General features: G+C 46.4%; 2 protein-coding genes across 2 annotated transcripts in view; both read left to right on the top strand.

Moving 5' to 3' along the window:
* The window catches only part of LOC144805858 (uncharacterized), a 2,350,900-nt gene that overhangs the window by 1,990,798 nt on the left and 337,273 nt on the right, over positions 1–22,829 (top strand). The window lies entirely within an intron of this gene.
* Positions 774–15,824, top strand: LOC144805855 (uncharacterized). Its single transcript, XM_078672337.1, has 4 exons — positions 774–912; positions 3,108–3,251; positions 4,970–5,101; positions 15,615–15,824. Exons 1-4 carry the CDS (start codon positions 831–833, stop codon positions 15,668–15,670), a joined length of 414 nt encoding a protein of 137 aa, XP_078528463.1. The 5' UTR covers positions 774–830; the 3' UTR covers positions 15,671–15,824.

The following is a 22,829-nucleotide window of genomic DNA, read 5'->3' on the forward strand; positions in this document are numbered from 1 at the left end:
TTCTACCCATACCACCACTTGCATAAGAGACAGCATCTAACTAGATCACCACTTGCACAAGAGACAGCTTCTAACCTTACCACCACCTGCACAAGAGACAGCTTGTGCCCAGACCACCACTTGCATAAGAGACAGCTTCTACCCTTACCACCGCCTGCTCGAGACAGCCTCTATCCTTTTCACTACTTGCACAAGAGACAGCTTCTACCCAGACCACTCGTAACAGTTGTACATATCACTAAGACACCTTCTACTCACAGAACTGAACAGCCTTCTACCCACACCATCACCGGTCCTATTTGACCTATCGGCTCATTATTGACTGTAGTGCTACACAAAAGTTTGGCGTAACACTACAGTCAGCAGTGAGTGTGGTGTAACACTGCAGTCAACACTGAGGGGAGCGTAAATTGTGAACTGCCTGTACCACAATGCAAAGGTGCAAACTTTTCTGGAATGTGATGCAGTGTCTGGCCACAGCCCTTTCCCTGCTCATACTGATTTCCATGACCTCCTCTACCATTTATCACACATTTGCCCAAGCCAGAGAGTAACACTGACATTTTGGAAAGATACAACATGTAAATGACCTCTGTGAATACGAAAAGTCGTAAAGTTAGACTTTTGTCTCAGATTGCCTTTGGAAATTAGACCACAATCTTTCCACTCACAACCTGACTCTAGGCTTCGCTGCTCGTTTCTTGTGCCTGCTTCTCAGCACTGCAGTGCCTGTAAATGAAGTGACTGTTGACCCCCTCTCCCCTTCAGATGTCACCAAGGCCAGCGACATCTCCAACAGTGTCAACGGCGTGAATCAACTTTTGTTAAAAATGGGTCGTGAAGCTTATGCTAAGGACCCTGAAAAATTCACGGCGGAGATGCGGAAACGCGACCCCCTGCAAAATATACAAGGTAATGTCCATCTGCTCGCACTACTACCCTTGTGGTCTCGGGAGTGTAAGGGGACGGGGGGTCCAGTCACCTGCCCATCACCATGTCTGCCACGTGGGGTGAGGGCGTACCCAGACCACCACCTGCACAAGAGACAGCTTCTACCCAGACCACCACTTGTGCAAGAGACAGCTTCTACCCATGCCAGCACTTGCATAAGAGACAATTTCTACCCTTACCACCACTAGCGCAAGAGACAGCATCTACCCAGTTCACCACTTGCACCCTTACCACCACTTGCGCAGGAGACAGCTTCTACCTTTACTTTGATCCACCTTATAAGGAAACCCGGGGCCAGCTTATACCTTTACCACCACTTGCAGAAGAGACAGCTTCTACCTTTACCACCACCTGCACAAGAGACAGCTTCTACCCTTACCACCACCTGCACAAGAGACAGCTTCTACCCTTACCACTACTTTCACAAGAGACAGCTTCTATCCTTACCACCACCTGCACAAGAGACAGCTTGTATCCAGACCACCACTTGCATAAGAGACAGCTTCTACCCTTACCACCACCTGCTCAACAGACAGCCTCTATCCTTACCACTACTTGCACAAGAGACAGCTTCTATCCTTACCACCTCCTGCACAAGAGACAGCTTGTACCTAGATCACCACTTGCATAAGAGACAGCTTCTACCCTTACCACCACCTGCTCGAGACAGCCTCTATCCTTACCACTACTTGCACAAGAGACAGCTTCTACCCAGACCACTCGTAACAGTTGTACATATCACTAAGACACCTTCTACTCACAGAACTGATCAGCCTTCTACCCACACCATCACCAGTAAGCATGGGCGGATTTTGCGGATCCACGATTCACGAATTTACGAATTCACGGATCGTGGATCCGCAAAATCCGCGGATTTTTGCGGATCGGCGGATTTGGGGGCGAGGCTTCCTCGAGTGTGTGAGCGGGGCCAAACGGACGGGGCTTCCATGCGAGCGCACATGCCTCTTGTGTGTATAAAAGGTCAGAGACCGATCAGAGCAGAAGATTAAGAGACAGAAGCTCCTGGTCACAGGAACAGCACGGGGATTGCGCTCGTGAAAGTCAAAGATGCAAATGCCTCTGGCCAGCATCACAGCGGATTTTCGATGGTATATTTGGGAAGAAGGCACACCTGCCCAGCCTCCACAACGCTCACGATTGTTTTTGGGCTGATGAATGAGTCACTGAATTTAAGCTTCAACTAGGGCACATGCTTTATTGATATCTGCAAGTGTTTCCTGTTGAGGTTTATTTTTTGTGCCAGGACCGTCGTGCCAGAATGAACCCTGCCCTTCATATTTATTCAAGAAGACACCACCGTTTTTCCCCATCGTAAATAAATTACGATGGCGCCGGCAAGCTGCCAGCGCCATCCTGAAAAAGTAACTTAATTAGCTTCAACAGGAAGCTCCAACTGATAAAATAAAGCAGGCGCTCGAGCCCCTGCTTTATCTTATCTATTAGAGCTTCCTGTTGAAGCTAATTAAGTAACTATTTGAGGTTGGCGCTGGCAGCTTGCCGGCGCCATCGTAAATTAGGCTTTGAACTTTTGACCGGGGAATCCGCCGCTCGCGGATTGCGGATTTTCGGTAAATTCGCGAGAGTTCGCGGACCGCGAATTTACCGAAAATCCGCAAAATCCGCGATCGGAGCGGATTTTGCGCTCATGTCTAATCACCAGTCCTATTTGACCTATCGGCTCATTATTGACTGTATAGCTACACAAACGTTTGGCGTAACACTACAGTCAACAGTGAGTGTGGTGTAACACTGCAGTCAACACTGAGGGGAGCGTAGATTGTGAACTGCCTGTACCACAATGCAAAGGTGCAAACTTTTCTGGAATGTGATGCAGTGTCGGGCCACAGCCCTTTCCCTGCCCAAACTGATTTTCATGACTTCCTCTACCATTGATCACACATTTGCCCAAGCCAGAGAGTAACACTGACATTTTGGAAAGATACAATATGTAAATGGCCTCTGTGAATACGAAAAGTCGTAAAGTTAGAATTTTGTCTCATATTGCCTTTGGAAATTAGACCACAATCCTTCCACTCACAACCTGACTCTAGGCTTCGCTGCTTGCTTCTTGTGCCTGCTTCTCAGCACTGCAGTGCCTGTAAATGAAGTGACTGTTGACCCCCTCTCCCCTTCAGACGTCACCAAGGCCAGCGACATCTACAAGAGTGTCGACGGCGTGAATCAACTTTTGTTAAAAATGAGTCGTGAAGCTTATGCTAAGGACCCTGAAAAATTCATGGCGGAGATGCGGAAACGCCAACCCCTGCAAAATATACAAGGTAATGTCCATCTGCTAGCACTACTATGCTTGTGGTCTCGGGAGTGTAAGGGGATGGGGGGTCCAGTCACCTGCCCATCACCATGTCTGCCACGTGGGGTGAGGGCGTACCTAGACTACCACTTGCACAAGAGACAGCTTCTACCCAGACCACCACTTGCAAAAGAGACAACTTCTACCCCTACCACCACTTGCGCAAGAGACAGCTTCTACCCAGACCACCACTTGCACCCTTACCACCACTTGCGCAGGAGACAGCTTCTACCTTTACTTTGAGCCACCTTATAAGGAAACCCGGGGCCAGATTTGGCCCTTAGCACCACTTTTGCAAGAGACAGCTTCTAACTAGACCACCACTTGCAGAAGAGACAGCTTCTACCCTTACCACCACCTGCACAAGAGACAGCTTCTACCCTTACCGCCACCTGCACAAGAGACAGCTTCTACCTTTACCACCACCTGCACAAGAGACAGCTTCTACCCTTACCACCACCTGCACAAGAGACAGCTTCTACCTTTACCACCACTTGCACAAGAGATAGCTTTTACCCTTACCACCAATTGCGCAAGAGACAGCTTCTAACTAGATCACCACTTGCACAAGAGACAGCTTCTACCCTTACCACCACCTGCACAAGAGACAGCCTCTACCATTCCCACCACTTGCACGAGAGACAGCTTCTATCCTTATCACCACCTGCACAAGAGACAGCTTGTACCCAGACCACCACCTGCACAAGAGACAGCTTCTACCCTTACCACCACCTGCACAAGAGACAGCTTCTATCTTTACCACAACTTGCACAAGAGGCAGCTTCTACTCTTACCACCACCTGCACAAGAGACAGCTTGTACCCAGACCACCACCTGCACAAGAGACAGCTTCTACCCTTACCACCACCTGCACAAGAGACAGCTTCTACCTTTACCACAACTTGCACAAGAGGCAGCTTCTACCCATACCACCACTTGCATAAGAGACAGCATCTAACTAGATCACCACTTGCACAAGAGACAGCTTCTAACCTTACCACCACCTGCACAAGAGACAGCTTGTGCCCAGACCACCACTTGCATAAGAGACAGCTTCTACCCTTACCACCGCCTGCTCGAGACAGCCTCTATCCTTTTCACTACTTGCACAAGAGACAGCTTCTACCCAGACCACTCGTAACAGTTGTACATATCACTAAGACACCTTCTACTCACAGAACTGAACAGCCTTCTACCCACACCATCACCGGTCCTATTTGACCTATCGGCTCATTATTGACTGTAGTGCTACACAAAAGTTTGGCGTAACACTACAGTCAGCAGTGAGTGTGGTGTAACACTGCAGTCAACACTGAGGGGAGCGTAAATTGTGAACTGCCTGTACCACAATGCAAAGGTGCAAACTTTTCTGGAATGTGATGCAGTGTCTGGCCACAGCCCTTTCCCTGCTCATACTGATTTTCATGACCTCCTCTACCATTTATCACACATTTGCCCAAGCCAGAGAGTAACACTGACATTTTGGAAAGGTACAACATGTAAATGACCTCTGTGAATACAAAAAGTCGTAAAGTTAGACTTTTGTCTCAGATTGCCTTTGGAAATTAGACCACAATCTTTCCACTCACAACCTGACTCTAGGCTTCGCTGCTCGTTTCTTGTGCCTGCTTCTCAGCACTGCAGTGCCTGTAAATGAAGTGACTGTTGACCCCCTCTCCCCTTCAGACGTCACCAAGGCCAGCGACATCTCCAACAGTGTCAACGGCGTGAATCAACTTTTGTTAAAGGTTTATGGTAAGGACCCTGAAAAATTCACGGCGATGATGCGGAAACTCCACCCCCTGCGACAAAGACGAGGTAAAGTCCATCTGCAAGCACTACTACCCTTGTGGTCTCGAAAGTGTAAGGGGACAGGGGTCCAGTCACCTGCCCATCACCATGTCTGCCATGTGGGGTGAGGGTGGGGCCCGCATAGGACCTTCCTGCACCATCACTGGCCCATGGGTCTCCTTCCTTCACCAAACCCCTTCCCAACGTGTCTTTTTGCCCGATATTGGGCTTCCTTTTTTGTAGGGCATTATATTCTGCTATTTGCTCTCTTGTATTTGCTAATGTGTCCAGGCATGGTGTAGCGCTGTATTCCAGCTCTAGGTGTTTCAGGGTCTCAGCTGTGCGTTGCATCTGTGCACGGATGTCGTTTAGTATTTCAGCGCTTGTGCTTATACATATTCACCGTAAAATAGAGCAGAAAAGACCGCTCTCCATGGTGTCTTTTCATCCCCACACACTCAACCTCCTTGGGAACACCTCCATTGCACAACACAACTGGCCCTCCACCCTCCTACCTTCCCAGCCACTCCTTCCAAGAGTTTAAGGCCGCACTCTCTCCCGGATCTTCGCGTTTGACTGCATCCAGACATCCCTGGAGGCCCCTCCTCTCCGGCGGATCCCTCCCCTCAGCCTCTATCCTTGAACCAACACTCAGACCTGTTCGCCCGTCTGGACGAGTTATCGCTACAACTGCACCTTCTCTCACATGAATTCCATGAACACTATGCACGCTTCTCCAGCCTGTTTTCAGCACACCGCGGTGTTTTTCCTCATGAGCTTGCACAGAGTCGCACGCACTCCTGACTCACCGGGTATATCTTGAACAGCAGAGAACCGACTCAGTTATCAGCCTCCTCTCGTCATGTCTTTTCACCAGCCTCCACCGCCTCCCTGCACAGAGGCTCTGGCTACAGATGCAGGCGTTGGTCTTTTCCTTGACTCGTGGGTACCTTTGGGGCTACAGTTTGTGGTGTCACTATGAAGGCAGTGCTTATTTTGTATAATATTAAGTGCCAGGGCTCTGACCAGGAGGCCACTACAGATTGCACTACCGATCACCCTTGCTGCCAAAACAACAACTTACCATCTCTCTCGCATGTAAATGCGACAGTTCAGTTTATTCCAGGTTCACAAAGCTAAAGGAATGGCTGGGGAGGTAGGAGTTAGCAATTTTTATGTATATTGTATTCCTAAACAACTGTTGTTCTGCTCATCTCTAAATTAGATGAGCAGCACCACAATGTGGTAGATTGTTCTAAGGATGGTGTTAACAATTAGGGTCCAGTGCCGAGCACTGGAAACCAATTAAGTGCTGGTGCTGAGCACCTGAAAGCACCGGCTCAAATTAAGCACTGTATGAAGGCCCCCTACGGCCTGCTCTAGTCTTCACCCTGCACAGCGTGACCTGCGTTGCTGATCTGAGTGCGTTGCAGCGAGGCCCGGCCTGTCTCTCTTTGGATTCTTATGCTGTGTTCTCTAGGCATAATCACGCCTTTGATTTGCATATTTTTCCAAATCTTCGGCTCACGAGTCTTGCGTTACTTCTCCCTCTCTTCATGAGCTGTATTGTATATATTGTGTAGCTGGATGGTCAGATTCTCATCGGATTTTTACACCTGGCCGGCAGAGCAGCACTAATGAGCAGCCATCTTGCCTCGGGCTCTCTAGCGCCACTCAGCAGTCAATCACACTTTTGCTTCCTCCCACCACAGCATTGAACAGGGGGCAATGGGACTGCTCACTTTAGCCATTGGCTCTCTTTGATCACACATGCATATCTTTCTAACAAGCATGTGCAATGCAATAGGGCTCGCATTTGTAAAAGTGTGAGCTATTGTCATAGTAAATTATATTGTCTGTTTATTTTTTGGAAAACCTGCAAGTGGTGCATAAACACGCACGTTGTACTTGTAGTCCTTGCTTATGAGAAGCAAGGCTGGCAGTAAAAGAGGCGCAGTTACTACCACATTTGCTTCCCGTAAGCTAAGACTATAAGAACAAAGTACGTGTTTACACACTTCTTGCAGGTTTTCAAAAAACGTAAATAAAAGGCATTGTCATTTACAGTTCCAATAGCTCAAACTTTTGCAAATGCGAGACCTAGTGCATTGCAAATGCTAGTTGTATATTGGCCTCACTGCCATCAACGTGAGGGACGGCAGATTGTTGACTGTTCTCTCTGGAATCCTGATCGATATACTGGTATTATGTTTGTTGATGCCCATTCTTCAAGTTCCTTAAGTAGACCTGTGCAAAGAACTTTGCCTCCACAACGGTTAGACCTTCGCCTCCACATTGGTTAGACTTTGCCTTCACATCGGTTAGTGCTATAAGCTGATAGTGAAACAGATTCTCTGAAGGCAATTCTATATAGAGGCCATGATTCTGATTCACCTTTGTAGCTACGACATTTTTGAAACATAGAATCCACATCTTTGAAGGATGGAGTCGACATCTTTGAAGGATGGAGTCGACATCTTTGAATGATGGAGTTGACATCTTTGAATGATCGATCGACATCTTTGAAAGATTGAGTTGACATCTTTGAAGGCTGGAGTCGACATCTTTGAAGGATGGAGTCGACATCTTTGAAGGATGGAGTTGACATCTTTGAATGATAGAATCAGCATCTTTGAAAGATGGAGTTCTTTGAAGGATGGAGTCGACATCTTTGATGGATGGAGTCGACTTCTTTGAATGATAAAATCGACATCTTTGAAGGATGGCGTCGACATCTTTGAATGATGGAGTGGGTACTCTTGCCACAGTTCTGTGTTGGCTTTCAAGACAGCATTGGGAATACCACTAGAGCTGGGAGCTCCATTAGATCTAATTCCTTCTATGGTTGCTATTATCATAGCCTCATTTGCTGCATCTATTTGTAATCGCCTTTCTTTATAAGGACTTTCACTCCCCATATTATGATAGTTTATGTCACTTGAAATGGTTACGATCATCTGTTGGAAAGTGTTCTCAGTGTAAGTTTCAAGGTGGGCCCCGTACAGACCTGAGATAAAAATGTCCAAACTAAATTCAAAGCTACTGGCACTATCTGCCCTCCGACTACCATTCTCCAGGTCATTAATGGTTCCCCAAAAGGTTTTAATATTGTTTGTTTTGCAGTCATAATGTATTTTCAACCATAAATCCTCGTGAGAAGCTCTTTTTTTCTTCCAGCTCTCCTGTTTGTATGTTTTTGTCAAACATTTCAATGAATGTTTTCTGGCAAGACCAGAGTTTTGATTTGATTGATTGTGTAACACCCTTTCTACTTTGTTGGGAGCCGTCCCTTGTACATAGAGCTTGTTCGACGACCCGTTACAGGTGGATTTAATGGGGTTTCCCTTTGCTGAGGCTTTACCTGGAAATGTTCTTATGAAGGAGAAGCGTAAATAAGACCAAATATCGACCATTGATTTTCCATTTTGAAGTTTGTAACAGGTGTGGTCTATTTGAGTCTCCGTGCATTTCAATATTTCTGGCTGTTTTATTGACTGCCACATCAGCCTTTTCAAATTAAAAGCAGTCGCCATTTTTTGTGTCCCCCGATTCCAGAGACTGGGTTGCTGATTTACAAGCCCCTTGCACCTCTTTTACGCTGCCCTTGCGTCACTTTTGTGACGCAGCGGCGGCGCCAAGCCAGAACCATGCTGCGGGGTATATACGGTGTGATGCATCTGGGAGATGCGTCACGTTGTAAAGCTCTGCGTCAGAAGTAGGCTTTCCTGCGTAGGGGGGGGGGCGTTCCGGCACAGAAACGCCTCCTAAAAGTGGCTGAGTGAAATCTACAAGATGCGTCAAGCATCTGTCCGTTTTTGCCCCGTGGTGCGCTGCATTGTAAATGCAGCGCATCCATGGTGGCGGTGCCGTTACGCACAGTAACTGACGCATCCCTGCTGATATGCAGAGATGCACCAGTTATTGTAAATCTGCCCCCAAGTCCTTTGAAATGATCGCGCAATCAATTATAGAACCGGGATAAGAATTCGTGGGAGTTGACGCATTTCTTTGATTAAGCAGTGGGTATTCTTGCAGTATTATGAGGCCCAGTTTTTGCAGTTGAGCACAACACGACTGAATTATCCCGGCACTGTTTGAATTATCTGCAGAACGTCTACTGACCATCTGCAGATGAAAATCACCTGAGATCATTAAGCTGGTCGTTGGACATTGATGAGTTCGAATTTTAATTATTTCCCAGGAGATAATGATCTGGGCTACTTTGATTGACTTCTTTGCACTCAGGTCTATCATCAGTAGAATAATGGACATCTGCAGATGGATTTTAATACTTTGAGGCCCTTGCAATCGAAGATCAGTTTTCCTGAGACCTGGTGTCTAATTCTATTGAGATAAATATTGAAAGCCCACCTTCGCTCGAACGGACGGAGAGGAACGTGTTGCAGGAATGAATGACGCGGTGTCCCCTGGCTTGTGAGATGCGGTGTCCCAGTTGTGGGGGCCCATGGGGAGAGCCCCTGTACGGTCCTCTGAACCCCTGGTGGAGCTGCGCCCAGCACCTCACGGATGCTCTTTTAGCCTTGGGTTGTATTTGTCTCGCCCTCTCCTGTGGGCGAGAGTTCTCTTTATCTTTGTCCTCGGGGTCTTTGCTGCCCGCGCTCTTTATCCGGATCAGAGCGGTTGTTTCTCGGGGTCTCTCCTCTGGGGTCCACCGGTACTCCTCCTCTTTCGTCCAAATGTGCAGTTTACCAAATACATTTGGGTGTCCCCGCTCCATGCCAGATGAGATCACTTGTCAGTTTCCAATGCAACAGGTTCAAAGATAGGGTGACCATCCTTGGGTTTCCCAGACGTACCTGTCTTTGCAGATTTGTTTTTTTTCTTCCGAGCCTTTCTTAGCCGTTACTTGTTCTTTCTGTGGCCCATCTGTCTTAGAGGAGGTGGATGTTTTGTAATATTTCTTAATTGCATAGGGGCATGTTAACAAGGGCTTTATCTCCACTTTTTTGGCTTTAAAAGCCAAAGAAGCGGAGATAAAACTATCGCCTTATCAACAACAGGGTTCTAACATGCAAAATCGCATGTTAGCACCCTTTTACTCTACGCTTCCCTTTGCATCTCTAAGTGGGCGTTCCAGAGCAAAATATTAGGAGAAATGTCCCTAAGCGACATTTCTCCTTCTATCCTAATATCTAACCCTGTTAGAGACAAAAAAGCAGCGCTATCCACAGTTAACGCTGCTTTTTTACATTTGCTAATTTTCAGACTTAGTCATGTAATCCAATGGGAGGTGGATTACATGGCTAAGTACATTATGGGCTTTCAACAAGGATATCCATATCCTGGTAGCTTTATCGCTGCATTACCAGCGATAACCTCCTGAAATGCCGCTATAGCTGGATTATTTATTGCCTAGGTGGTTAGCATTGGTAATAATGCGATAACCAGGCGATATTATCCAGCGATAGTGGACGTTAAAAAAATTAACGCTAACCGGCCTTAGAGTTAATTTTACCTGTTCCTTGTTAATATGCCCCATACTCTGATGTTATCTGCCTATCTTTGTGAGGGGCCCTGTCTTTCACGTGACGTTACTTGTCCTACTACAGAATTTCTATTGCTTGAAACGTCCAGGATGCGATGAGTTATTGATTGTTTCTGCGCATCATGATCTCGGCGCACTTTCACTCTGAGCCCCACATACCCTGAGCGGACTCACAGTTCTCATCATTTTCCATATGTTGGATTTGAAACTTTTTCATTCATTGGCTCCCTGGCCCCTGCGTTCCCCAAAACCTATTGCTCTCCAAGCTTGTTATTTACTGTGACGACATCATCATATTTACAAGCACCTAACGCCACTGGAGCACCGCTTTTTCTGGCGTTCCGGTGGCGTTGCACCATTCCCCTTATTTACAAGGTTACACTAAGGTACTTAACGTGGCTTAACGGCACCTTGAAAATATGCGCCTTTGGGCTGCAGTCTGCTGCAACAAAGGGCGTGCAAAGGTGGTGCTGGTGTGGGGGTTTTACCGCAACACCACTGCTTTTGAACCCGCCCCAGATTTACAAGGCTGGGACAGTGCCAAAAACGAAGGCCAAGTGATACAGAAGGCAAAGGAGTAAAGAAGAATCTCGGCACAACACTGCACCAGCCTTAAGACACCCATGCTCACTGCACCCAACTCTGATGTGCCAATACGTTTCATGGCCTGCTGTAGCTTCTGCTGTACCCTTAAAGCCCTTGAAGAGCGGGCACCCCTCTCAATTCCACAGCACATGCTCCGTACTGGTACGTCACCCCCTCTCAACTCCACAGCACTGGTGCACACTGGTGCGTCACTCCCGCCCGCCTGTGGAGCAAGGTAAGGCAGACAAAAAGTGACTTACGAGTAGGGCGTGCTGAAAAAACCCCGAAGCCACACCTAGTCCTAACCGCGCCACTTCTGTGTGGATCTTATTTATAAACATTTATATAGCGTTAGCTAGACCCGTGGGTATCAGAGCGCTTTACATACACAAAGGAAGAGAAAAGATTGCATAACATCACAGGACATGAGGATGAATAAAAATAAAAGCAAAGACAAAATACTTATGTATCCAGCGAGGGGAGAAGGACGCTGGTGGCTGACACAGTCAAAACACCACCATCCTTGAAGGTCAAAGTGAGGGGGGAGTCCATTAGGTTATTGATGCATAGGTTAGTTGACTTGGTCGGTAAAGTATTTGTTGAGGAGAAGTAGCTCCAGGTCCTTTTTGAAGCGTGGGAAGGAGGGGTTGCATCTGAGGTCAGTAGGGAGTGCGTTCCACATCCTGGGTACGTTACCAGAGAAGGATCGACACTGGGTCGTTTTCCTTTTTAGTTTCAGAGGGATGAGAAGAAGTGAGTTGGTGCTTCTCAGAGTTCTGGATTTTCCTGCTTTTACCAGTTTGCTTGTTTAGGTAGTTGGGGGAAGGTGAGTGAAGGGCCTTGTGAGTGATGCAGGCCAGTTTGTAAATCCATCTCCCTTCCATGGGAAGCCAGTTGAATGTGTTGCGCTTTGGTGAGATGTGTTCAAATCTTTTTACACAAGATATGAGTCGAGCTGCCATGTTAAGGACTGACCATAGTGGGGCTAGGTGGGAGTTTGGTGACCCTGTTAGGATGGTGTTCCTAAAGTCCAGTTTAGAAAGGACTATGGATTGAACAATTGTCTTGAGTTCATCTTGAGGAATGAAAGGTTTCATTTTCTTGAGGTGTTTTAGTGAGTAGAGAGCACTTTTTGCAGAGTTCTTGATGTGGTCCTTCATTGACAAGTTCTTATCCAGGGTAATGCCACGTGACTTTACCGAGTCGGATAGGACAAGGGAGCAGTTTAGAGTGTCAAGCTCCTTGAGCCAGTCTTGAAATGGTCGGTGGTTACTTTTCGGAGAGAACAGTATTAATTTTGTTTTATCCTAGTTCAGTTTTAAGTGGTTTGCGTTAAACCAGGTTTGGATCTTGGTTACCGTGACATTGAGATGTCGGACGTCACTGGACAATTTTATTTTGTAGTTTATTTGTGTGTCATCTGCATATAGGTGGTATTGAACCCCTGCTTGTTTCAGGATAATTGCAAGTGGTTCAATGAAGAGATTGAAGAGGGATGGTGAGAGATCGATCCTTGCGGGACTCCAAGTTTAACTCGTATTGGTACAGAGAAACAGGAGTTGATTATAATCTGTTGCGAACAGTGCTGAAGGAAGGAAGTGAGCCATTCTAGTACAGTGCCATTAATGTCACATCGGCTCTTCAGAGTTTCAAGTAAAGCTAGATGGTTTATTGTGTCAAATGCTGCTGATAAGTCAATAAGGATGAGGCGACAGGCTTCACCTTCATCTAAGGCTCTGTGGATATCATCTGCAATGTTGAGCATCGCTGTTTCGGTGCTACAACCTTTCTTGAACCCCGACTGAAAGGTGTTGAGGAGGTTGAAGTCATCCATGTGTTTGCTGAGTTGTTGGAGAACGCACTTCTCCAATATTTTAGCTAGGAACGGAAGGTTGGAGATGGGTCTGAGATTGTTGAGCTTGTTGCGTTCAGCCCCTGGTTTCTTGAGTAAAGGTGTGATTTGTCCTAGCTGGAGGGAGTCTGGGACAGAACATGATGTGAGAGAGGAGTTGATGACTTTTGTCCAGATGGGGGCAATGATGTGGTTGAGTTTTTTTACTATTGTGGATGGGAGGGGGTCCATAGTGTGGGAAGAAGGCTATACGCTTACAATTATATTGAAGACTTCAATTTCTGACATGGGTTCGAATTTCGACCAATTAGCGTCATTTTTCAGTTGGAAGCAGGTCCGGTTGGCCTTGATTTTGGGGCACACTTTCCATGGTAACTGACTATGGCTGCCGCACTCGCTCGCTCAGCTGAGCTCTGCTCCAGGGAAAGAGGAAGAAGAACCCGCCGCAAGTAGCCAACACAAACTCGGCTTCACCTTGCTCACCTTGCACGCTCCGACGGCTCTCCCCAACTGTAAACAGATTGACAGTACACATGGGGGCATAATTACAAGCACCTATAGCCACAGGAACGTCACTTTTAAAGACATTCCTGTAGCAATACGGGCTTTGTCTTTTTCACAAGGCAGTGTTAAGCCACTTAATGTAGTTGTTCACTGCCTTGTAAATAAGGCCCCCATTCTTGAAAGGGGTGGGCAATGGGTGCTGCGTTGGGTGTTCCGCCGAAACACCCATTGATTTTGATGCTGCCATCTATTCACAATGGTGGCGTAAATATGGGGCATGACAAAAATAAGAATAGAAAAACCTGACTGTGACCTGTCAAAACAAGGAGAAATGCTTTATTTCTCCTCATGTCTGCTGTTTCTATGTGTGCTGCGTTGTGCAGCACAGATAGATACAGCAAAACACAGTGCATGATTGTTTATATGCAGGAAGGTCTCCCTTCCGGCACATAAACAATAATTTTAAAAATGACGAGTTGCAACTACTATGTGTGCTGCAAAAAAAGCAGCACACATGGAAGTAACAAATCGCCATTTAAGATTGTTTATGCGCAGGAAGGGACACCTGGTGCTAGGAGGCTGAAATTAGCTCCAGCTCGGGGGAAATGTTGGGCTGCACGATATTGTTGTAAACTCGATGCAGCCCTGCGTTTCAGAAGTGGCAGAGCGCGGTGTTAAGCAAAGAAGTATGAAGCCGCTCCCTGACACTTCTTTGCGAATATGCCCCTTGGTTTCCATACTAGTGTCTAACTGTTCTTTGTCTTCCATACAAGTGTTTAACTCTTTCATAACAGTGTCTATATCTTCTATGCTAGTGTCTTTTTCTTCCCTACAGGTGTTTAACTCTTTCATACCAGTGTCTATATCTTCTATGCTAGTGTCTTTGTCTTCCGTACAAGTGTTTAACTCTTTCTTACCAGTGTCTATATCTTCTATGCTAGTGTCTTTGTCTTACGTACAAGTGTTTAACTCTTTCATACCTGTGTCTATATCTTCTATTCTACTGTCTTTGTCTTCCATGCAAGTGTTTAACTCTTTCTTACCAGTGTCTATATCTTCTTTGCTAGTGTCTTTGTCTTCCATACAAGTGTTTAACTCTTTCATACCAGTGTCTATATCTGCTATGCTAGTATCTTTGTCTTCCATACAAGTGGTTAACTCTTTCTTACCAGTGTCTATGTCTTCTATGCTAGTGTCTTTGTCTTCCATACAAGTGTTTAACTCTTTCTTATCAGTGTCTTTAGCTTCTATGCTAGTGTCTTTGTTTTCCATACAAGTGTTTAACTCTTTCTTACCAGTGTCTATACCTTCTATACTAGTGACTATGTCTTTCATACGGGTGTTTGACTCTTCCTCGGGGCTCCTCTTCCGGTCCATACCTGTGTCTAACCATCTTAATTCCTCCCTTCTCAGGGGCAATGCTTACACTGCTCTTGCGTCTGACGCTCCTGACTTCTCCCTTCTTTGGGGCAATGCTTACCTTGCTCTTGCTTCTGATACTCCTGACTGCTCCCCTCTCGGGGGAAATGCTTACTGTGCTCTTCCGTCTGATGCTCCTGACTGTGCCCCTCTCTGGGGCAATGCTTACCTGGCTCTTGCATCTGTTGCTCCTGACTGCACCCCTCTTGGGGTCAATGCTTACCCTGCTCTTCCGTCTGATGCTCCTGACTGCGCCCTTCTCTGGCGCAATGTTTACCTTGCTCTTGCATCTGTCGTTCCTGACTACGACCCTCTCCGGGCAATGCTTACCCTGCTCTTGTATCTGTCGCTCCTGACTACTCCCCTCTCGGGGGGCAATGCTTACCCTACTCTTGCGTCTGTCGCTCCTGCTGCTCCCCTCTCGGGGGCAATGCTTATCCTGCTCTTACATCTGTCGCTCCTGACTGCACCCCTCTCGGGGGCAATGCTTACCCTGCTCTTGCGTCTGTCGCTCCTGACTGCACCCCTCTCGGGGGCAATGCTTACACTGCTCTTGCGTCTGTCGCTCCTTACTGCACCCCTTCCGGGACAATGCTTACCCTGTTCTTGCTTCTGATGCTCCTGACTGCGCTCCTCTGAGGGTCAATGCTTACCCTGCTCTGTTTTTGTTGCAGAAGCTGCGATTACTCTTCAGAAAGAAAAAGATGCTCTGAACATCGATTTCAAGTAGGGACCCTGGAGTTCCTGCACTGCACCCTCAGAAGTGCTAGATGGCGCCAGAGAACTGAAGGAGAGCACACATGCTCAGAGACCGGATTTCTACCCTCATGTATTCCAGTAGAATCTATTTGTTAGAGACTCATTAAACTTGCACATATTTCCAATTGCTTTTCTTCTTTTCTATGATTTGTTTGTGTGCTTGGCCTTTTCTCTGGGCTTGGGGTGGACAGTGTTTATTAGGCAGTATATTTGATGGGCAGTGGCGCTCACTAACACTGCCCCAGGGTATTGTCTACTGTTGGCCTCTAGCTGAAGAACAAAGTGACTCCCTTTGTACACTTGATTCTGCAAGGGCAGTGTGTTGACACTTTACAAGGGCAGTGTGTTGACTTTTACAAAGGCAGAGTGTTGACACTTTACAAGGGCAGTGTGTTGACACTTTACAAGGGCAGTATGTTGACACTTTATAGGGGAAGTGTGTTGATCCTACAAGGGCAGTGTGTTGACTATAAGGGCAGTGTGTTAAAACTTGACTCTACAAGGGCAGTGTGTTGAATCTACAAGAGCAGTGTGTTTACTCCACAAGGGCAGTTTGTTAACACTTGACTCTACAAGGAAAGTATGTCAACACTTGGCTATACAAGGGCAGTGTGTTAACACTTGACTCTACAAGGGCAGTGTGTTAACACTTCACTGTACAAGGGCAGTGTGTTAATACTTGACTCTACAAGAGCAGTATGTTGACTCTAAAAGGGCAGCGTGTTAACACTTGACTCTACAAGGGCAGTGTGATGAATCTTCAAGAGCAGTGTGTTAACACTTGACTGTACAAGGGCAGTGTGTTGACTCTACAAGGGAAGTGTGTTGAATCTACAAGGACAGTTTGTTGAATCTACAAGGCCAGTGTGTTGACACTTGGCTCTACAAGGGAAGTGTGTTGAATCTACAAGGACAGTTTGTTGAATCTACAAGGCCAGTGTGTTGACACTTGGCTCTACAAGGGCAGTGTGTTGACTCTACAAGGGCAGTGTGTTGAATCTACAAGGGCAGTGTGTTCACTCTACAAGGGCAGTGTGTTGAATCTGCAAGGGCAGTGTGTTGACACTTGGCTCTACCAGGGCAGTGTGTTGAATGTACAAGGGCAGTGTGTTGAATCTACAGGGGCAGTGTATTGACTCTACAAGAACAGTGTGTTGAATCTACAAGAGCAGTGTGTTGACACTTGGGTCTACAAGAGCAGTGTGTTGACAGTTGGACCTACAAGGGCAGTGTGTGGGCACGACTCTACACGGGCAGTGTGTTAACACTTGACTCTACAAGGGCAGTGTGTTGAATCTACAAGGGCAGTATGTTCACTCTACAAGGGCAGTGTGTTGAATCTACAAGGGCAGTGTGTTAACACTTGGCTCTACAAGGGCAATGTGTTGACTGTACAAGGGCAGTGTGTTGAATCTACAGGGGCAGTGTATTGACTCTACAAGAACAGTGTGTTGAATCTACAAGAGCAGTGTGTTGACACTTGGGTCTACAAGAGCAGTGTGTTGACAGTTGGATCTACAAGGGCAGTGTGGGGACACGGCTCTACACGGGCAGTGTGTTAACACTTGACTCTACAAGGGCAGTGTGTTGCAGTGTTTATTTTTTATTTTTTTAGTAGTTTTGTATAGCGATGGCTGGACAAAAGGGTATCAGAGCGCTTCACAACATATACAGCAAATAACATATTGAGCAGACTGAAACTCAAACATAAATAATCTGTTGATAGAATGTTTGTATCCAGAAGATATTTTGGTCTGCGGCCTTGTTGTCAGACTTGGAATTTTGTTAAAGCTGGAGTGACAGAATAGGGGGCAGTCCAGGGTCTCTCAGATCCCTCGAGTATGGTCGAGGAAGAAGTCTTTGAGGAGCATCTTGAATTTTGAAAATGAGGAGATTGTTCTAATGAGGGGAGGAATGGAGTTCCAGATTTTGGGAGCGTTACCAGCAAAAGATTTGGCTGTAGTTCTGTACTTGCGCGATGTGGGCGGAATGAGCAGTAGAGAGCTGGAGCTCCTTAGGTTTATGGACTGGCCTGCCCTATTGAGTTTGGCGGCCAGGTATTCTGGTTTACCTGTATGCAGGGCTTTGTGCGTGAGGCAGGCTGTTCTAAAGCTGGCTCGTAACTCCACTGGGAGCCATCTGAGTTCTTTGAGGGCTGGAGAGATGTGCTCAAATTTCTTAATTTCGGAGTCCATTCTTGCTGCTGCGTTGAGTGTCGTCTTCAGGGGGGCGAGATGGGATTTTGCTGTCCCTGTCAGGGTCGCAATTCCATAGTCTATTCTGGAGAGGACTAGAGCCTGGGTGGCTTGTTGAAGGTCCTTGGATGGGAGAAAGGGTTTTATTTTGTATAGTAGTTTAGGGTTGAGAAAAGCACTTTTAGAAGATCTTGAGATGTGTTTCTTCATGTCGAGTTTTGGGTCTAGGGTGATCCTTAGAGATTTCACAGAGTCTTCTAGGGAAAGGTTACCATTGAGGGCATCGATGGCTTTGAGCCATTCTTTGATTTGAGGGTTATCATCTTTGTTGGAAATAAGTAGTATTTCTGTTTTATCTTGGTTCAGTTTCAAGTGATTGGTTGAGATACAGTCTTGTACCTCCTTGAGCGTGTTGTTTAGTCTCTGGATGTCCTCAATAGAGGTCGTTTCCAGATACAGCTGCGTGTCGTCCGCATATAGGTGAAAGGGGATGTTGGATTTTCTGAGTAGAGAGGTGAGGGGTTCGATATAGATGTTGAAGAGCTGTGGGGAGAGAACAGACCCTTGAGGAACACCTCTGATGACCGGGTGTAGGTCAGATTCGAAGTTTTTGATTTTTATTCTCTGTGATCGGTTGTGAAGAAAGGAGGAGAACCATTGGAGGACTGTCTCTTGTAGACCAGCTCTTTCTTGAAGGACTCTTAGCAGTAGATTATGGTTGACTGTATGGAATGCAGCCGATAGGTCTAGGAGGATGAGAAGGCAGCATTGATGCGAGTCGAGTGATTTGCGTAGGTCGTGTATGACGTTGAGGATTGCAGATTCAGTGCTGCATCCCTTTCTGAATCCCGATTGGTGGGGATCTAGAAGTTTGATGTTTTCAAGGTGAAGGGTTAGCTGAGGGAGAACACATCTTTCCATGATTTTAGCCAAAAAAGGAAGGTTCGAGACCGGTCTGTAATTGTTTAGATCTTCTGTGTCTAGACCTGGCTTCTTTAATAGTGGTGTGACTTGCCCTACCTTGAGCAGACCCCCCAGGATATAGCGGCATGGATTAACAAATTTAGCGGCACAAATATGGAAATTTAGCGGCACAACTATGGAAATTTAGCGGTATTTTTGAGGCACTTTTTTTTCCTTATAATCATTCATATTCAGCCTTAAATCAATGAAAACTGTTTTAGCAGAGTACTCCACTTTGAAATAGGCATGTTTAGAGCGCCTGCAGCTCATTGGAAGCATAGCTCCAATCCTAACCTCATGAAAGGGGGGACTAGAGACAGAAGCTAGTAGGGAGGGAGATGTATGGGTTAGGGGGTCTGGAGGGTGGAGGGACAGGGTGCAGAGACGCCGGGTTGGGCAGTGTTTCTAAGAGGCTTGAGGCACAGAGATATGAGAATGAGAGCTGGGGGGAGGGGGGCAGAGGCTGTCAGAGCATTTTAGGGCAAAATGTGTGTCGAGGAAGGAGGCAGAGAAACTCAGGGAGGGGGCTGAACAGAGGAGCAGCACAGAAAGCTGAGAGAGGAGCAGCATACAGGTAGGGTGGCACACCACGGAAAAGGCAGGAATGTATCTTATGTAGTCAAGCCACACCCTTAATTACATAGGCCACGACTCATTAAAGGAGAACTTTGATCATCCCACTTAAAGCCCTGCTTTTAGTATATGGAGATAATAAAGTTTCTCACGATTGCCGTATCGAAAATCTTTAAAAAAAGAATACAGTGCATACTGACTGTGTGTACATAATTAGCCTGCTCCACTCGTTCTCTTATTTCCTCGAAAGACAGCGCAGCAAACGGAAATACTCAGACATAATATGGTGATGAACGCTTTAACTTTTTGCACATTAAAAATACAGCGGCTATTGCCGATTCTTTATCTGCTTTGCGAGGCACCAAAATATTAACATGGAACCTTTTCAATTAAGGTTCGGGAAACGTAACGTTACCATTTCTTTTACAATTGCTGTATGCTATAGGAAATTGAGTTCCCCTTACTTCATCTATGCGCATCTGTGAAAGGCACTCCTGTTTGCTCTGAGTTTCTAATCTTGCTGCAAAGGTCAGAAGCTTGACTCGCTACAAACTTCACAGGCATGCATCATATACTCTGCCGGTGGCCCCCGCCCTCTCCAGTCCAGGCCGTGTTTTCATGACCCTCAGAAAGGGAGCAGATGTCGAGAGGCGCCTGGATTTTAAAGGGCACTTAAACGACGTGCCTAAAACATACATCACCAACATGCTAATTGATCAGTAGGCTTCCCCACGCACAGCCAGAGTTCTGTTCAGTTGCTTTGACTCTGCTTGTCACAGTGTGGCTAGAGGAAACTGCTATTGTAGGGCTCAGCTGTACGGAGACACGTAGTGACGTGTTTGCGTACAGCCAATAAGAAGCCATCCTTTTTCATGCTTGCCGGGAGTCCCTTATTTTGCGGCGGAAATAGGAAATATCGCGGCCTTTTGTCAAGCCAGCTGATTTCGTGATTTTTTTGTAAATTGCGAAATCGCGAAATGCTGGAGGGTCTGCTTGAGGCATTCTGGAACGGATCCAGAGCTCACAGAGCTATTGATGATCTTGCACCATATTGGAGCTAGGACTCACTTTAGATCTTTGGTCAGAAGAGGCGGTAGCTGGTCCAGGGCGTGTGCTGAGGGCTTGGCTTTGGAGATTAGATTGACTATCTCTGCTTCCTGGATGGGAGTGAATGATGACCAGTGTTGTGGAGATTTCATGGAAGCGTTGACATGGGTTTTGGGCGTATTGATCTCATTGAGGGAGAAGGGAGTTAAGCCCAATGCTAGGTCTAGCTTGATGATTTTGTCGTTAAAGAAGGTTGCGAAGCTGTCGCACCGAGCTTTGGATGCTTGAGTTAAGGGGGTACAGGTTTGGAGGTGTGATTCTTGATGATGTTGAAAAGCTCTGTGTAACTTTACTGCCTGAGAAGAAATACAATTTTACAAACAGCATTCTTCTTCGGAGGGAAATCAGGGATCAGCTATAACCATCTTTTAAATGACAGGTGAAGTGCACCGCCAAAACAGCATTTTTTGTAATTTTGTTTTCATTTGATATTTTATGTTATGGTTCATGATATGAAACAAACACATTTGGAAAGATAACCAATAAATGTGTAGGAGGAAGAAGCCAATGACAAAAGTAACTTAAAAATGTATACAAATCTTGTGAAAACTCGATTTCTAAAGCAGTGCTACTTAAATTTATTCCAACATGGTTAAGTAATTACTGTTTGTGACTAATTTGCAACTTTATAAAGATATAAACTGAAGGGGAATTTTGCCTGTATCAGTTAAAATGTTAATGATTAAGGGGTCTATTAGGATGGCAGATGGATGGCCACCGCTGGTGGCCATGCACCCGTGATCAAAAACCGGAAAACCGCTGGTCCGATTAGCGTTGCGGTCGTAACCGCAGAGGTGTGATTTTACGCCCACCAGTTTTCCAACGGTTGCAGTCCACCCGCTTGCCTGGCGGGTGGAGCTGGACCGCTACAATTGTGGCAGATCAGGGTCAAGCACCGCCGGCACAATTATGATGCCGGCGGTAGCCATCCTTTCCGCTGCGGTGGAACCGCCATGGAAAGGGTGGCGGAGACATGTTCCGGGGGCCCATTGGGGTGCACTGGGGGGGTGTTGGGTTGGGGGGGTGGGTGCACTGGGGGGGTACCTATGGCCCCCCCTGCATATCCTTGTGTCAGGTGGCAGGCACTTGCAGTGCCTGTCTCGCAGGCAGGGTGATGCAGGATATGCTCCTTTTCACAATGCGGCGGTGCTGCTGGCAGCAGCGACCACCGCAATGTTAACCGTTAGAATCCGACCGCCCCGGTTGGATTTGGCCTGCGGAGGATCCTAATAGGACTGGTGGTTATGCCGCCGTCCTTGCAGGCGATCTTTTCCCGCTACCATGGCGGTCGGGGAGGTTTTCCGACCGCCATCCTAATAGACCCCTGGATAGGATTTGTTTTTTTTATAAATCGACTATGTTGTTTTCTGAAGACATGGGCAGGTGTACCAACATTTTTCACTGGGTTTGATTCACAAACAATGATGCAATCCAGTACAAAATATGTTTTTTGAATTTACTATCCTGCTCAAAAAGTGATTGGTCATGAAATGTTGTCTGTAAGTAACACAATGCAATGTTTTGCATCAAGGGAGCGTGCCATGGGTAGTACATGGAGATGGTTTTTGATGTAAAACCCTATCTGCTATCTATATTAGACAGAGTTTGCCCAAACAAATAATGCATCTTGGAGGAAGGGGTAAATAAGAGGAATGCGTTTATTTCTCCAAACCTTTACAGTGCAGCTCACATCCAAAGTGGGAACATTTTTTAAGTTTGTCTAGGCAAACATTTTGCACTGGAAGGGTAGCCTTCCAGAAAAAAAATCCTGTGACAGACATGACACAGACACCTTTGTACTATGGTGGAAAGTTGTGTGTGTGGCTGTAGGCAGCCTGATTGTGCACCAGTCTCAGTCGCTATGCAAACAGTAACTTAGTTAAATAATTGGCAGTGTTCATACAAGGTGAAATTTAAAGTGCCGTAGTAGGAGTCACATTTCCCCCCAGCTTGGCTTCTGTGTATGAATATGTCATCATGACAAAGCAGTGCATGTTTGTAGTCTGGCTGAACATAAATGTGGTTCACTCAGCCAAGCTTCATCATTTAATCCTACTTTGTTTAAGTCAAAATAATCAAATCAGTTCCTTCAAAAGAAACCCATAATTTTCACAATTCTAACATAACACATGCGAAGACAGAAAATCTAACATTCTGTTTAACTCTGTTGTCATAAAAAAGATGCTCGGGTGCGCTGACCAACTGCAAAGGTATCAAACAACTTGGCACAATGGTAATTCGCACCTCCCGCACTGTCCCACATCACACATTTCTGGTGCTCGCTCTATTCTC

This window comes from Lissotriton helveticus (assembly GCF_964261635.1).
Source record: "Lissotriton helveticus chromosome 1_1 unlocalized genomic scaffold, aLisHel1.1 SUPER_1_unloc_3, whole genome shotgun sequence".
In the NCBI taxonomy this organism is placed as follows: Eukaryota; Metazoa; Chordata; class Amphibia; order Caudata; family Salamandridae; genus Lissotriton; species Lissotriton helveticus.

Bases quoted from the DNA above. Each gene is read 5' to 3' on its own strand.
- LOC144805855 (XM_078672337.1), top strand. From the start codon at position 831: ATGGGTCGTGAAGCTTATGCTAAGGACCCTGAAAAATTCACGGCGGAG. The intron at 913-3,107 runs GTAATGTCCATC...TCTCCCCTTCAG, and splicing joins CCCCCTGCAAAATATACAAG to ACGTCACCAAGGCCAGCGAC. The intron at 5,102-15,614 runs GTAAAGTCCATC...TTTTTGTTGCAG, and splicing joins CCCCCTGCGACAAAGACGAG to AAGCTGCGATTACTCTTCAG.